A 14,408-nucleotide genomic window follows, 5' to 3' on the forward strand; every position below is an offset into this window, starting at 1 on the left:
AACAAGTAAATCCTATCTATTACTACAAGAATGAAAAGACCTTGAACTTGGAAGAATATTCTTGATATTAAAGTAAGAGTAAAATCAATCACTTAACAGTACGCGGGCTATGACTAGAAAATATAACAAGTCTCCTCGGAGTAACATCAAGATGATGATGATGATTTCAAGAATAGTAGTAGTAGTATGAGTGCGCAGAGAATGATTATATATCCGGGATTGGATCTTTTTCCCAGGCGGAAGTTTTCCATATCAACGAAACATAGACGTGATTGTTCCATTTCATCTTTAGCTAGGTCTAAAGCTCACCGTTATGATACTTGTTACTGCTTCGATGCATTATAAGACTCTGGTCCTCAAAAGTGAGGACTTTCCCTCGTGACGGGTTGGACCTCGGCATCGGGAAAGGGCAGAACGAGACTCAGCGGGCGGTGCCGAGCTTTGGACGGCCTTCTCTCCTCGTCTTCCTCCCCCGGATTATTCTCCAGCTTGTTGCACCACGCACCACGCACTACGACGTCCCGGGGTTGGTTGGTCTCGCCAGTGCATTGTTTTCCCTCGGTTCTTCCTGAATTGAACAAAATATGCTTCGTTAGTCGGACTTCTCTCATCATTGAGTCACGAACTCCAATTCCTTCCCTCACTCTCCCCATCGCTCCCCCGCTCCAACAACGCCAATCGAGCCCACCTGCTTACTCCTCCATCATGGATCACGACCACCACGATCCCAGTCCAGAGCCGCCTAGGCGGCGAAGACGGAACATGCTGCGCCGGCGCATGCGCAATAGGGCCCCGATATCTGCTCGTCTTTCTCTGGATCATCAGCTGCGTGGGAACATCGGCGTTGTCTCCGATGACCTGGTCGGCGACCTCTTCAGCAGTAAGTCGAAAAGAGCCCCCCCCCGCCTTCTTCCCTTACGCTCAACACTTATCACGACTCTTGCGACCCGCGAAGATCTCACAAGTGTATCCTAGAGGACAATCAAGATGATCTAGGAATTTACTATGTCGCAATCTCGCCGTATCTCCCGGGTTGCACCTCGGTCGAGGACCTGTCTTGGACCATCATTCCCGTGCGACCGCAGCCCAAGGATCGCTCTTATCAGTCACCAATTCCGCATTCCACCGTCCTCTTCCCCGACTCCGCCCTTTCCTTACAGCCATTTTTGGAGAGACTGAGCAAGTTGGACCCCACCCGCCATCCCCTTCAGTCACAGCGCGCAATCGAGATACGGGTGTTGGATGCTGTGCCTCTGCCTCTGGATACAGTCTATGTGACGGTGGAGCGGAACCTTCTCCGGAATCATGATGATGTCCAAAACAAATTTGGGGGTGGTTTTAGCTCCAACAATATTTCATCCAATGGTGGCTGGGTAAAGGGCGCGAAAGTCGCCGACGGCAAGAAATACACAAAGAAGGCAGCAGCAGAGGATGAAGAGAGACTCACGGCTGCCGTGCGCGAGGCTCTGGGAGCTGTGAAGGTCCTACACACCGGCGATGTCTTGCCGCTTCCATTACCGCCGCATCCCATTACCTATGCTCCATCCCCCCCTGCTCGAATTGCGCTTTGTGAACCGGTCTCGCAAGGTCTGCTCATGCCCGCCACGAAAGTGGTCCTAATCCATGCGCGTCCCAACGGTCATCGGACGCAGAGAAGCCTTCGATCAGGCGCCGGTCTTCTCAAACAAGTAGCGGAAGACGAGGCCGATGACACATCCAATGAACAGTTCTATTCGGCGGCCGAGGATAAACCCGTTGAGAGCAGCACCGAGATAGAAGGCAGCACTACTGCCGACGAGTCGGAAACAGATGCATCGGGCGGTAACACGAGTGACACATCGGACGATTCTCTGGAGGATATGATCTCGCTAACAGCCCCGGAGCTCCCTCAGCCGGCATCCGGTGTGATGTCTGCCATGACCGCTGCTACGCCCCGTGCCGGAGGGCGTCGGCCGGATGGCACTCATACTCCTGGCTCGGTCGCATCGAACTTTACTTCTGCCACGATGCGACCAGGTCGAGTTGGCGGGGGCAAGGTGCTCAAGACTGAGGGCCTTCTGCGCCAGGTGCCAGGCGATCTTTTGCATCCTCGCCCGCGAGAGGACGATGACCCGGAGTCTTTCATCTTCGTAGATATAGGAACGCTCGCTAAAATTGGCTGTTTCTCCGGCGACTGGGTTAGGATCGAGGCTACCGAGGAGCCGCAGCACAACCCTTTCGCCTCGATCAGGCTTAATAGCTTCAATGACCGTGAAGAGGATAATGGCGACTGGCGTGCGGTCAGAATCTATGGCTTGCCAGGCTTACAGTCTACCAAACCTCGATACTCAATCAATCAGACGGGACACCGGCGCTCCAGTGTCTCTCAACTTCCTGCCGCGCGCATGAACTCCTCTGTTTTCGTTTCACCATTGCTCCTGAATAACCTCGACAATCCTAAATACCTACGCATCTCCCCGATGACCTTCGCTAGTTCAACTGGCGCAAAGCCTAATCTACTTCACCAAGTGAAGTCCAGCTCCGTCCGAAACCCGCCTTTGGCCAAAGAGGTTACGCTGCTCAAGGTATCGACTCCTTTGTCTATGGACCGAGTTCTTCAACCTGCCCTGTTTGCTGGTCTCAAACAGTATTTTGAATCTCGGAGACGACTTTTGAAGGGCGGGGACCTCGTGGGAATTAGCATCGATGAGGGCCTCGGTAGAGCCGTATTTCAGGGAAACGCCACCGGCGACAGTAATGTTCAAGAAGACGATCTGACCACGAGACTAGGCCAGGTATCTTATCCCGATCATGCCGTGTCGAGAAAGGTCGGAGTCGCATGGTTCCGGGTCGGACAGGTCGTCCCCAGTCTGCCTGAGGACCAAGATGAAGCGGGCGACAACCAGTGGGGAGGAGTGGCCGTGATCGACTCCGCAACTACTCGAATGGTGCAGGCTGGCAGTGATGTGAGCAGGGTTCCAGGTACGACAGATAACGGCTGGGAATATTGGCTTGGAGTGAAAGCTGTCCCGAGAGTTGCCACTGAAGCTCAGACGAGCCATGGCCTGGTAACAGATGTGCCACACTCGTCCATCTCACCTCTGCAGCAGCGCCTTCGGGAGTTGATCTCTGTCGCTACCAGCCCCCGTGCAATCCAGCTCGGTATGAAGCCAGTCGTCATCCTCCTGAGATCTCAACAAAGACATATTGGCAAGGCTACTGTCGCGACCCGCGCGTGTGCAGACATCGGCCTTCACACATTTCCGATCGATGCTTATGATATCCTTACAGAGGGTGGCGCCAATGGTGGTGACGTGAAGACTGAAGCATACCTGAAAGCCCGAGCAGAACGTGCCTTCCATTGCGGGTCCGACTGTACTGCACTTCTGATCAAACACATCGAGGTTTTGACTGCAGACCGCATAGTGTCGGCTATGGCCGAAATTGTGGCCGAGGCCCGGGTTGTGATCGCCACTACGACGGACGTCGAGCAAATGCCTGAAGGCATTCGAAGTATGTTTACTCATGAATTTGAGATGTCTGCCCCGGAGGAAAAGGAGCGCGAAGGCATCCTTCACAATGCTGTCTCCGAACGTGGCATTCGACTCTCACCTGACGTGGATTTGGGATCAGTGGCTCTCAAGACCGCTGCCCTGGTCGCTGGTGATCTGGTGGACGTGGTTGAACGTGCGTCGTCTGCTAGAACAGCGCGCCTGGAGAAGCTAGCAGAAACATCGAGCAAGCAGTCAAACCAAAAGATTGGCATTCGCGATATTCTCATCTCGGGCGGTGACGCGGCTCGCGGTGTCACAAAGCTCGATTTTGATGCTGCTGTGGACGCGGCAAGGAAGAACTTTGCGGACTCCATCGGCGCGCCCAAAATTCCTAACGTTAGCTGGGAGGATGTGGGTGGCCTGTCCAATGTTAAAGATGCGCTGGTCGAGACCATTCAGCTACCGCTTGAACGGCCTGAACTGTTTGCCAAAGGCATGAAGAAACGTAGCGGTATCTTGTTCTACGGCCCCCCTGGTACCGGAAAGACCCTCCTGGCTAAGGCCATTGCTACGGAGTTCTCACTGAACTTTTTCTCCGTCAAGGGGCCCGAGCTGCTGAATATGTACATTGGTGAGTCCGAAGCCAATGTAAGACGCGTTTTTCAGCGCGCCCGAGATGCCCGTCCCTGCGTTGTTTTCTTTGACGAATTGGATTCCGTGGCTCCAAAGAGAGGTAATCAAGGTGACAGTGGTGGTGTGATGGATCGAATCGTCAGTCAACTCCTTGCTGAGTTGGATGGAATGAACGGCGGAGAAGAGAACAGTGGCGGTGTCTTTGTTATCGGCGCGACCAACCGCCCTGATTTGCTGGATACGGCGCTTCTACGTCCTGGTCGCTTCGATAAGATGCTCTATCTTGGTGTCTCGGATACACACGAAAAGCAGAGAACCATTCTTGAGGCGCTAACACGGAAGTTTGCCCTCTCCCCGGATCTTTCCCTTGCTCGGGTTGCTGATCGGCTTCCTCTAACCTACACGGGTGCCGATTTGTACGCTTTGTGCTCTGATTCAATGCTCAAGGCTATTACGCGCAAGGCTACAGCGGTGGATGAGAAGATTCAGCAACTTCCAGGTGAACCTGTCAGTACAGCGTACTTCTTCGATCATCTCGCCACACCGGAAGACGTGGCGGTGATGGTGACGGAAGACGATTTCCGGGAGGCTCAGGACGAGCTTGTGCCCAGTGTTAGGTAAGCTACGATGGACGCTCCGCCGGGTATCTTTCCCATCACTAACAGCATACAGCGTCAAGGAGCTCGAACATTTCGAACGGATTCGACAAACATTCGAATCCGTTGACAAGCAAAAGCAGGAGTCGGCGAACGGTGCATCCGGACCACCACGAACAATCCAGGATGTGTTGGATGCGCTGAACCTTGGTGGGGACCTGGAATCTAGCATAGACGGGCCTGTTGCCAACGGGGACTCCCAATCCGCCGCGGGCAATAAAGGAAAAGGCAGGCAGGTCCCGTCTATGGTGCGGAGTGCGAGTGGCCACTCGACCAGTAGCAAGGGCAAGGGGAAGAGTCCTGCGGGGCCCGGCGGGAAATCGAAGAATAAGGCTATCAGCATCCCGAACGGCGACTCCGATTCCTCCCTTGACGGTCCCACATCCGGGCTGCGAACGGATCGAGGAGGACCGCGCGGATACAATGATCTTGGAGAGGATGAAGAGGACACTGTGGAAGACGGGGTCACTTACAGTGGCGATGAAGACGACTACATCGTCCGGACAGACCATCTTACTCCAACGGGTGGATCGGGGGCTTGATTGGTATCTCTTAGCCCTTCGACGGTTTTTTGGGGGGGAGGCGGGCCAAAGAAAGCGGCGGTAATAGGAGACTTGGCGGTTGGATTGGTGTGTGTACATATGACTTGCCATGACTGCATATGAGCATTTATTGTTTATTTTGTCAACGAAAGCGCATTGCCTGATGCGGGACCGCGGATAGCCGCCTTTTACAAGTGTTCGGGCCTCAGACAGTCCTACTAATCTGATCTAGATCGTCTAGTGTTTCCTATGCTTTATAGTGGTCTCAGCCATTGCACAAGGGAAAACATGCAAAGAAGCAATAGAATATTCTAATGATCAGGGGAGGGAGGGGAGGGAGGGGGGCAAAAAAGCATGGAAGGCAGGCCTCAGGGGCGATAGGGCTAGTCTACCGGGGGTAAGTGAGCTGAAGCTGATGCAATGTGACGGAAGGGAAGACGGAATCTCGGAGAAGGTCCGCGGGACGGAGGAGTGTATAGTACGGAGGGAGCATTGTACTCAAGGTCACAGTTTAGGGGCGGGAAGGATGCTTATCGGGCCTCTTCCGTCCTCTCACTCACACACTCTTCTAAGACAATAAGCGCCAATCTCTATAGGATTCGGCCCTGTTTTTCACCGACCCTCAAATTAAGCTTCAATTCCCCCCAGACCCGCTGATTGTCACGCTCTGACTGGCTATCGGTGCCTTTCTGCTCGGTGATTCTGACCAATCAACACGGTGGACGACATTCTTATCTATTGCGGGACTGATAATGAATGATTATCTTGATATACATGTAAGTTCTGGTTAGCACCGTCTGTTACCCCATATCCATTAGGTAAATTGTTCAATCCGCCACTCTTCCCCCCCCGCAATTATCCCTCTCTCTACTCGGTGATGTTCCATCATGTAACTGTTCGGACTCTTTCCTCATGGTGGATTTGCCTGCTCCCCAGGAAAAGACAGGAGGAAGATTGTCTCATGGTGGAGGCTGTCGTAGTTGCTCCGTATCTTACTCAGTAGTTAGATAGCAGGCACTTGTAACCCTTTGCTTGCTTTTCCCCCTCCCCTCTCTCCCTTCTTCTTCCTCTCTGCCCATAGCAGTTTTCTTCCTTCACCCTTCTCTCCCTATTTTCTTCACATCTACCTAAAGCTTCCTCTATCTCTCAACCCGCTTCCTGTGTTCTCTTCCTACCTGCCTCCCCAAAATTGTGTCCTAACCGTCCGCAACTCGATAACCCTCCATCATGAAAGACCTCCGGGGAGATGATGACGCGCAGCTCGCAGCCTTGGGCCACAGAGCCGAACTGAATCGGAACTTTTCAATGCTGTACGTTCCCCCGATCGGATCGCCCATTCATGACTGTCTTGCACGTGGCCAATAAGTTAATGCCCTTGATTTCAACTCGACTAGATCAATGTTAGGCTTAGCCTTTGCCATCCTGAACGTACGTTTCTTCGACGCTCATCACTATCCCCGCGTGCCGTTCAACAACGCTCCCACGCCGCCGAACGCAAACTCATTTGCGACGATTGCACGGAAACTAATAATACCGTCGACTCTCTAGTCATGGACTGCTCTATCTGCAAGTTTATCGATCAGTCTGCCGTCTGGCGGGTCTGTGAGTGTTGTCTGGGGTAAGTTCACTCTCCCGGAGGTTGGGGCCCGCGCGCCCGGAGTACCGCTCAAATAAACTCCGTGGGAGGAATGTGGCTTTTTCTTGGTAGTACCTTGTTTTGTGAAGTGGTTTGCTGATTGTTTTGCTCTCTTTTGTAGGATTGGTCACGGCGGGTATCTGTAACCTTTGCATGGCGTCATCTCTGGCGGAGTTCTTGTCCGCTTATCCTACGTGAGTACACAACGTCCTGGTCAAGAAGGATGATGGGGACTGATTGAGGATGATAGCGCGGGTGGACAATATCATTGGGTTGCAGGTAAGATAAATTTGTTCTGTCGCTTATGAATGATGAGTTGCGTGGTACTAACTGTTCTTTCCTTGCAGTCAGTAAGTACAGCTTGCCCGCCGATTTTGGGCGCTGCTAAACGGACAAAGTTGCTCCGCAGAGATACATGCCCATTCTCTCATGGATTACCGGCTGGGCCAATGTATCTGGCTGGGTAAGCATGCGACTTGGTCTGTTCATAGATTGACGCTTACTGGTCTAGGTCGCCTTGGCTGCTACTGGTGGATCTCTAGGCAGTGAATTGGTCCTGGGTGTGATATCCTTGATGCACCCGGTATGTTCTTCCATTCATTCGTTTTCTTGTCTCTCCATAGCTAATTGACCTTCTAAAGACATATGAGTCGAAACGTTGGCATCAGTTCCTCGTTTACATTGGATTCTGCCTTGTTGCATTCCTGATCAATGCTTTCTTGAACTCTATCCTTCCGCGCTTGACTAAGGGAGCCTGTATGAGGATATTCAAACTCTTTATGGAAGAGAGGTTCAGAGAAAGCTAACCTCTACAGTCATTTGGTCACTAACGGGCTTCGCTGTTATTTGCATCACTGTACTTTCATGCTCATCGCCCAACTACAACTCTGGAGAGTAAGGATGTCAATCTCCATCGTACCTTGTTTTAACTAACCAAGTCAGGTTTGTCTTTGGCGATTTCATCAATGAGACGGGCTGTAAGTCGAGACTTGATCCGTTTGACTCATGGTCAATGCTAATGGAACATAGGGCCTGATGGTCTCGCTTGGCTTCTGGGGGTATGTTGTGACCGACACAGCTTGGAACCCTTGTCATTAACCGATCAACAGCTGCTTCAAGGAGGTTTCGGTCTCACTGGATTTGTGTGTTGCCCTTACATAGCAATTTTACGGAGTTCTTGGTACTAATTCTCTCACAGGATGGAGTTGCGCACATGATCGAAGGTACTATCGCGATGACTCTAATGCATTAGACCCAGACACTAAGCATAAACAGAGATCCCGAACCCTTCTGTTGTCGGTCCCAAAATCATGATTGGCTGTGTTGCCATTGGAACTTTTACCGGTACAATTTTCTTGATTGTGCTTCTCTTCGTGGCTGGGGACATCAACAACGTGATCGGCTCGGCAGCGACTCCCCTTCTTCAGATCTTCTATGACGCAACTAGGAGTCATGCTGGGTCTATCTGTCTCTTGATGTGTGTGATCCCGTACTGGTCTGGTAACCTTCATCGATGCTGACCAGGTTGCAGTTTCCCTTTGGTCTGTGTCCTGTTCGCCGCTGTTACTATTACGACAACCAGCAGCCGCATGGTCTATGCATTCGCAAGGTACATAGTCGTCTTATTTGCGTCCAAATACTGGTTCTCTTGCTGACGAGCGTTGCAGAGACGGTGGTATTCCTGCGTCTCCTTTCTTCAGCAAAGTCCACCCGAGACTACAGTTGCCTCTGAACGCTTTGTATCTGACGAGTTTCTTCTGTGTTGTCTTCGGATGCATCTTCCTTGGCTCTTCTAGGTAAGCAAGCAGCAAGTATCAGCGAAGCGGGAGGCTTTCTCGCTAACATATAACCAGTGCATTCAACGCTATTCTGTCTTCGTCTGTGATTCTGCTTGACATTGCATATGCTATTCCGATCGCCGTGAATTGCGCTCGGGGCCGGAAGATGTTGCCCGAAAGGCCTTTTGTCCTGCCTAGCACGTTTGGCTGGATTGCCAACATGGTATGTCCATGGATTTCGAGTAGACGAGACGCGGCACTGACTGTATGCTAGGTCTCTTTGACCTACATCTCGATGACCACTGTCCTCTTTGTCTTCCCTCCTGACCGTCCCGTGACTGGTAGCAACATGAGTAAGTCCGCGACCAAGTATCCACTTGTTAACAACTGCTAATCAATCTAGACTACTGTATTGTTGTTGTGGGAGTGGTTACGATCCTGTCGGTCGTCCAATGGTTCGTTGACGGCCGTAAGAATTTCTCCGGGCCCCGGATGGATGTAGATGTGATCTCTGGACAGATTGCCGCTGGGGGTGAGCCGGCTGACTATGCCGTGGAACATGGCATCCCCCATGATAAATGAGCTATGAGATTTATAGATGAATTATAAGTTGGCCTTCGAGCACAGGTGCCAGAGGACCGATTTGATATGATAACATGCCACAGAATGTCATTAAAGAGATGATTTTGACAGCAATGTACTCTAATTGTTGGGAAGCGGTGTATATTGTTTTAGGACTAGCCTGCGTAACTGTGCTCTGCCTGCTTACATAAGAGATCATAATGGGGTACGAAATATGTCATCATTTGCATCATTCGGCATCATTTGGTAGACGGTTGAATACCTCTTCCCCGCTCTCCCAAATATGCGCTTTGTTTCAGATACTATCTGAACTCTAGCTGCAGATCAGAATCTATTATGCACTGAGATTGCTTCAGGGCTTGAAGTGTCGTTGCGGACTTACATGTAACCCCTTGGCGCATACCGAGTAGCATATCGCCTGATCTCAACGTTGAAGACCCACCGGACACCAACAAACCGATCCGCTTCCTTGACTTTATCAACCTATCAGTCATTTCACTACTTTTTTGTTGTTACTGTAATTCAATATAACCAAAATGGACATGTTCTCTTTCCTCCCGTCATTCGGTCAATGGAGACTATGGGAAGACTCCAAAGTTATCGATATCCCTCCAGTTGAAGTGCATGAGATCGAAACCGCCCAAGAGAAGCCCGCCCGGGCTCTAAAGCATCTACTCAAACTGAACCACGCCAACTACGCTTTCTTGTGGAACGAACGCAAATTCCATAATCATGCGCCTCATGTTCGTCTTCATTTGCTTAAATTCTGGTGCTCTGAGGCGGTTCACTGACTGGCACAGATTCTTAGTTCAGCCTTCCTGCAAGGCGCAGATGCGGATGACTTGAACCGTATCTATGAGAACGAGTCCAAATCTCTGGATCCCTGGGAAGACTCTCCCGGTGAGATCAGTACCTATGACTGGCGAGACTATCTTTCGCGCCGAGAGTAAGTGGGATGCCGCCTGTTCAGTGAACAGTCCCAGCTGACTCGGGGGCCTCAGGTATCAACGTGCGTTCGTAGACTTCTTCGAGGATGAACTTGTCCGCCATAGTTACGACTGGAAGGCAGTTGTCTTCCAGTACATGTTCTCAGGCAAAGAGCCCATATTCAGCTCTCTTGTCGCCGATCGTGCGTGACAATCTTCAAGATCATTCCGGTCCATTTTCACTCCTCACTAACTCGACAACGCAGTCGGCCACCCCCTTATCCACCTCGCATATGCGTTTGAGATGTCCAGTCGCGAGGTAGCCATGGAGGCCCTGGGCATGACGGCCACCTGCTACGGCAGCATCCACAAATACCTCGACGATCCCTCCTACTCCAAGATCGAGCCCTCCTACCGCACCACCTCTCTCCTCGACATCCTGGCCAAAGTCCGCGCGGACAAGCAATTCCACGACCTCTTCACCACCTCCGCCGAAGAGAACATCAACGTCCTCTTCCGCAGCCACGAGGCTGCCCTCCTCAACCACTGGAATGCCTGGACCATCCACGACCCCGTCGCCCAGTTCCGCGACAGCCAGGAAGCCGCCGCGGCGCTGCTGGTCGCCACCGTCTCGCCCGCCCATCCGAAGTACAACTTCTTCCTTGTGCATATCCTCACCACCAGTCACGCCGTCCGCATCCTTCTCCCCCTCATCCCAGGTAAGTTCCAGCTGCCCCTCGTCCGGCAGTGGTGGCTCATGACGCTGAGCGTCTACGTTGCGGGGCTCCGGCCGGAAATCGATCTTAAGCGCATCAAGGGATATGATATCCAAGGCCGCGACTGGAAGTGGACGGCGCACATGGCTGTCAAGGGGAAGTATGCCACGGACGCGCACTACGTCAAGGCTATCCGGGCGTTGAGGGAGGCGGCGAACACGTGGGGTGATCCGGAGGAGTATTACCTTCGGGCGGCTGTTCGGTTTGCTGAGGAGTTTGATGATTGGGAGTTTTAAGGGAGGTTAATGGGGTGTAAAAGCTTTATCTATCGTATTCTTGGTTTGCATTGTTGCATGGTATGATCGTGGTGGTCTTTCTCTTCTTCTTTTGTCTGGGTAGGCGCGTTTAATCTGCTGGGGGAATGCCATATGCTCGTTACTGTAAGGTGTTATACTGATACAGATTGTATTTGATGGGAATATCCTCAACTGCCTTCTATCCTATAGTTTGAAATTGGATATCTCTAGCTCGTTAACAACCTCAGGCATCAACCATTCCCAAATAGGGAAGCCAGCAAATACTGGCACCCGGACTCACAGACCGCCTCCAGCGGCAGAATTCCACGAACCTCGCGACAAGAACCGCGGAAATAAGCGGAGATAAGAGGTCCCAGTCCATGCAATCCAGTCAGTGGAACTGTTGAAATCAGGCGGGCGGTGGCAGAAAAGCCCATCCCCACGCGTCACAACACTGCAGCTTCGAGGGAGGCCCGACCTGACTTAGAACCAAAACAACTCACCAATTTTCTTTTTCAACACACGCAACGCCGCCTCTTCAAATCAAACCCTACTAACTTGAAGCTGAGATATACTAACGCTACATATATTACTCAATACGTATTAGAAGCTATTCATCCCGCCAGCGGCGGAAGCAACAAAAATGCAATCCTTCCCCAAGGACAAGGACCCGAACCAGGACTCGAACTCCCCCGAACCCCCCATCTACCTCCACGCCGAACTCCTCCCGCATATCCGACACATCACGCTATATGTCTCCGTTCCTGATCGCATAGAGCTACATTTGCACGAGGGAGTGCAGGAACCGGCCGTTGAAATCTCGCTTTCGGAGTCCCGGCGTGCGGTTTCCGTGTCTGTGTCGGCCTCGTTATTACAGGATTGTAGCTCTGCTCCCGCGGAGACGGAGCCACAGGATGGGACAAGGGTAGAGACGACAGAGACGATGAAACTCCCCGCGCGCGTCACCGAGAGCGCGAGGTCAGTGCTTCGGTCGCTGAACTGGCGGGTCACCACTGGTTCCTCGAGGAGGCGGGAGGTCTCGTTTCGGATGATCGTTGATGATGATGATGGTGGCTCTGCCGGTGCTGCGTTGCTGGATGAGGAGCTGGTCGGTGGGTTCGTGCCTTGGCGGGCTATGGATATGCGGGCGGGAACGAGAGTGAGGTGTCGGCTTTGTGAGGTTGTGGTTCTTGATCGGCCGGGGGGCTTTGATCGGGGTCTTGGGAGTGGGAAGAGGGGGGAGGAGGAAGGTGAGGGGATAAAAGGGTGGGTGTGGAAGGATCTGCCCAGTGGGAATTGGGCTGAGATGATGGACTTTTGGCATTGTCATAAGCCGGATCCTGTGGATGGTCGACATGGTCATGACGATGGGGATGGGAATGATGATGAGGAGGGCAATGGTCCTGGAGATGGCGAGAAGGGGGAACAAGGTGCGAAGAGCCGACTCGAGGATCCGAACGCCACGGTCAAAGGGTATGGTGCTGCGAATCAGGTTGTGGCTACCCTGGGTACGATCCTCGTCGATGTCGCGACCTTTCTGGTGGCGGAGGGCGATTGGTTGAGGATTCAGAAGGTAAGATATTTCTATTCTTCTTGCTTTGCTTTTTGTTTGGGATGGCTGCTTTCTCTGAGGGATGAGTGGCCTGGCTTGGGATATTCTTGTAAGAGGGCAACAAGAAGGAGACCTTCGTTCCGCCATTCACCTCCATGGTATGGTCTCCGATACAATTGCCCAATATCATTTATAGAGCCTTGATCCCTTTTTCTTTTATGGTGCAAGAGGAAGCAGGGACGGGAGGCATCTGATAGCTGTGCATGACTGGTGGCATGTCTGATGTTGTACTCATCCTCTTTTCTCGCCTGAGGGGAGATGGATTTCACAGCATTATTCTTGACATCGGTCGTTTGCTCGGTTGCTGGAAACTTTCCCTGATTGCTTTTTCATTGGGTTCAAGGCTGGCGCCTCGCACAAAGTTCCTTCGTTGTCTTTTGATCCCGAGTTTGATGGGAGTCGACGTGATCATGGCGAGGTACATCTCTGGTGTGCTATAATGCAGTTAGAATTAGATCTATAGAATATGCAACTTGATTCTGAGCCGGCTTTGATTTCGAAGCATTTCTTCTCTTTTGCAATTTACATTCAACCATAGTATTACTTGCTAATAGATGGATAATTCTCTCTAGGACCCGGAATCGGACGGTATCCGCTGTTGCAACTGCAATGCACTCCTCGGCCAAGCCGATCCCATCGCCAACGGCTGGCGACTTTTCAAGACAGCCCTCTCTGCATCTATTCCTGCTGCTGCTGCTGCTGCTTCTACTACCCAGGCGGCTCCCCCCGACAACGACCAATTAGAGTGGGAAACCCACTACGTCGAGGTCATCATCGCAGCACAGCTTCTGGAGCTGGTCGAACGCGAAAGCGCCCGCCGATTCGTCGTTCATTGTGGGCTCAAATCCGGCTTGCTGGTGTGTTTTCTTTCTCATTCCCTCGTTCTACTGCGTTTGCCAGGTATGCATGCTAACACACAAAAGATATGGGTCTTCAACCCAGATATGCGGTACTCCAACTCCAGCGCCGACCATAGCATCGCTGCTCGACGTGCTGTGAAGGTGTTCTTCCAGACGCTTGATGATGTCGAGCAAACGCTCCACCCGGAGGTCGGCAAGCCGTCCACTACGCTGGCGTTGGAGGAGCTGCGCTTGCCGGCTGAGACGTATGGTGCTTTGAAGGATGTGTTGGAGGAGAGGAATGCCATGTTGCCGGAGTCGGCGAGAGAGTTCAGGGAGTGGAGGGTGGGAATATTGCATCGGTTGGAGCGGAGAGCGTGAGAGATGGCATTGGAATGGGATCAATGGATGTGCGATGGATCATCTACAGTTCGGATGTGCTGAGCTTGTGCAAGGAACATAGCGCATCTTGCCATCAGTAAGCTTGAACAACAATCTACTGCGGATGGATTTGAGCTTTTGTGAGCGGACAACTATGATATTCTTCAATCAGGTTTCCTCAAGATAGTGCTTTCTGAGCACGCCGTGGTGTTGCTACATACATGTCATAAACCCTTGTATATGATTATGCGATAGTCAATAGGACTGCGTGCAACTACACGATTTTCTTGTCAATAAAGGTGCCAGGCATTCGCATGGATTATGAGTCTCAGAGGTTT

The 14,408-nt window shown here is 51.9% G+C and overlaps 4 protein-coding genes across 4 annotated transcripts; all 4 read left to right on the plus strand.

The window, feature by feature from the left end:
• The first annotated feature begins 497 nt into the window (after positions 1 to 497).
• Positions 498 to 5,429, plus strand: pex6 (AAA family ATPase peroxin 6). The gene is made up of 3 exons (XM_025692835.1): positions 498 to 880; positions 976 to 4,723; positions 4,779 to 5,429. Exons 1-3 carry the CDS (start codon positions 706 to 708, stop codon positions 5,302 to 5,304), a joined length of 4,449 nt encoding a protein of 1,482 aa, XP_025549971.1. The 5' UTR covers positions 498 to 705; the 3' UTR covers positions 5,305 to 5,429.
• Positions 5,430 to 6,208: 779 nt separating this feature from the next.
• BO97DRAFT_406603 (GABA permease GabA) lies at positions 6,209 to 9,435 on the plus strand. The gene is made up of 19 exons (XM_025695447.1): positions 6,209 to 6,614; positions 6,699 to 6,732; positions 6,853 to 6,922; positions 7,062 to 7,134; positions 7,191 to 7,219; positions 7,339 to 7,403; positions 7,452 to 7,523; positions 7,582 to 7,696; positions 7,756 to 7,834; positions 7,883 to 7,917; positions 7,970 to 7,998; positions 8,050 to 8,082; positions 8,139 to 8,163; positions 8,216 to 8,417; positions 8,472 to 8,549; positions 8,608 to 8,736; positions 8,794 to 8,941; positions 8,993 to 9,071; positions 9,122 to 9,435. The coding sequence occupies exons 1-19, from the start codon at positions 6,532 to 6,534 to the stop codon at positions 9,298 to 9,300; spliced, it is 1,557 nt and encodes a 518-aa protein (XP_025549972.1). The 5' UTR covers positions 6,209 to 6,531; the 3' UTR covers positions 9,301 to 9,435.
• Positions 9,436 to 9,569: 134 nt separating this feature from the next.
• On the plus strand, positions 9,570 to 11,470 carry BO97DRAFT_444314 (questin oxidase family protein). Its single transcript, XM_025698443.1, has 4 exons — positions 9,570 to 10,043; positions 10,101 to 10,246; positions 10,302 to 10,429; positions 10,493 to 11,470. The coding sequence occupies exons 1-4, from the start codon at positions 9,837 to 9,839 to the stop codon at positions 11,236 to 11,238; spliced, it is 1,227 nt and encodes a 408-aa protein (XP_025549973.1). The 5' UTR covers positions 9,570 to 9,836; the 3' UTR covers positions 11,239 to 11,470.
• A 277-nt stretch (positions 11,471 to 11,747) lies between these two features.
• On the plus strand, positions 11,748 to 14,070 carry BO97DRAFT_444315 (HECT-type E3 ubiquitin transferase; the record flags this gene model as incomplete). The annotated part of the gene is made up of 3 exons (XM_025698444.1): positions 11,748 to 12,811; positions 13,423 to 13,707; positions 13,774 to 14,070. The coding sequence occupies exons 1-3, from the start codon at positions 11,882 to 11,884 to the stop codon at positions 14,068 to 14,070; spliced, it is 1,512 nt and encodes a 503-aa protein (XP_025549974.1). The 5' UTR covers positions 11,748 to 11,881.
• Between the last annotated feature and the right edge of the window lie 338 nt (positions 14,071 to 14,408).

Source organism: Aspergillus homomorphus (assembly GCF_003184865.1).
Source record: "Aspergillus homomorphus CBS 101889 unplaced genomic scaffold BO97scaffold_26, whole genome shotgun sequence".
Lineage (NCBI taxonomy): Eukaryota > Fungi > Ascomycota > Eurotiomycetes > Eurotiales > Aspergillaceae > Aspergillus > Aspergillus homomorphus.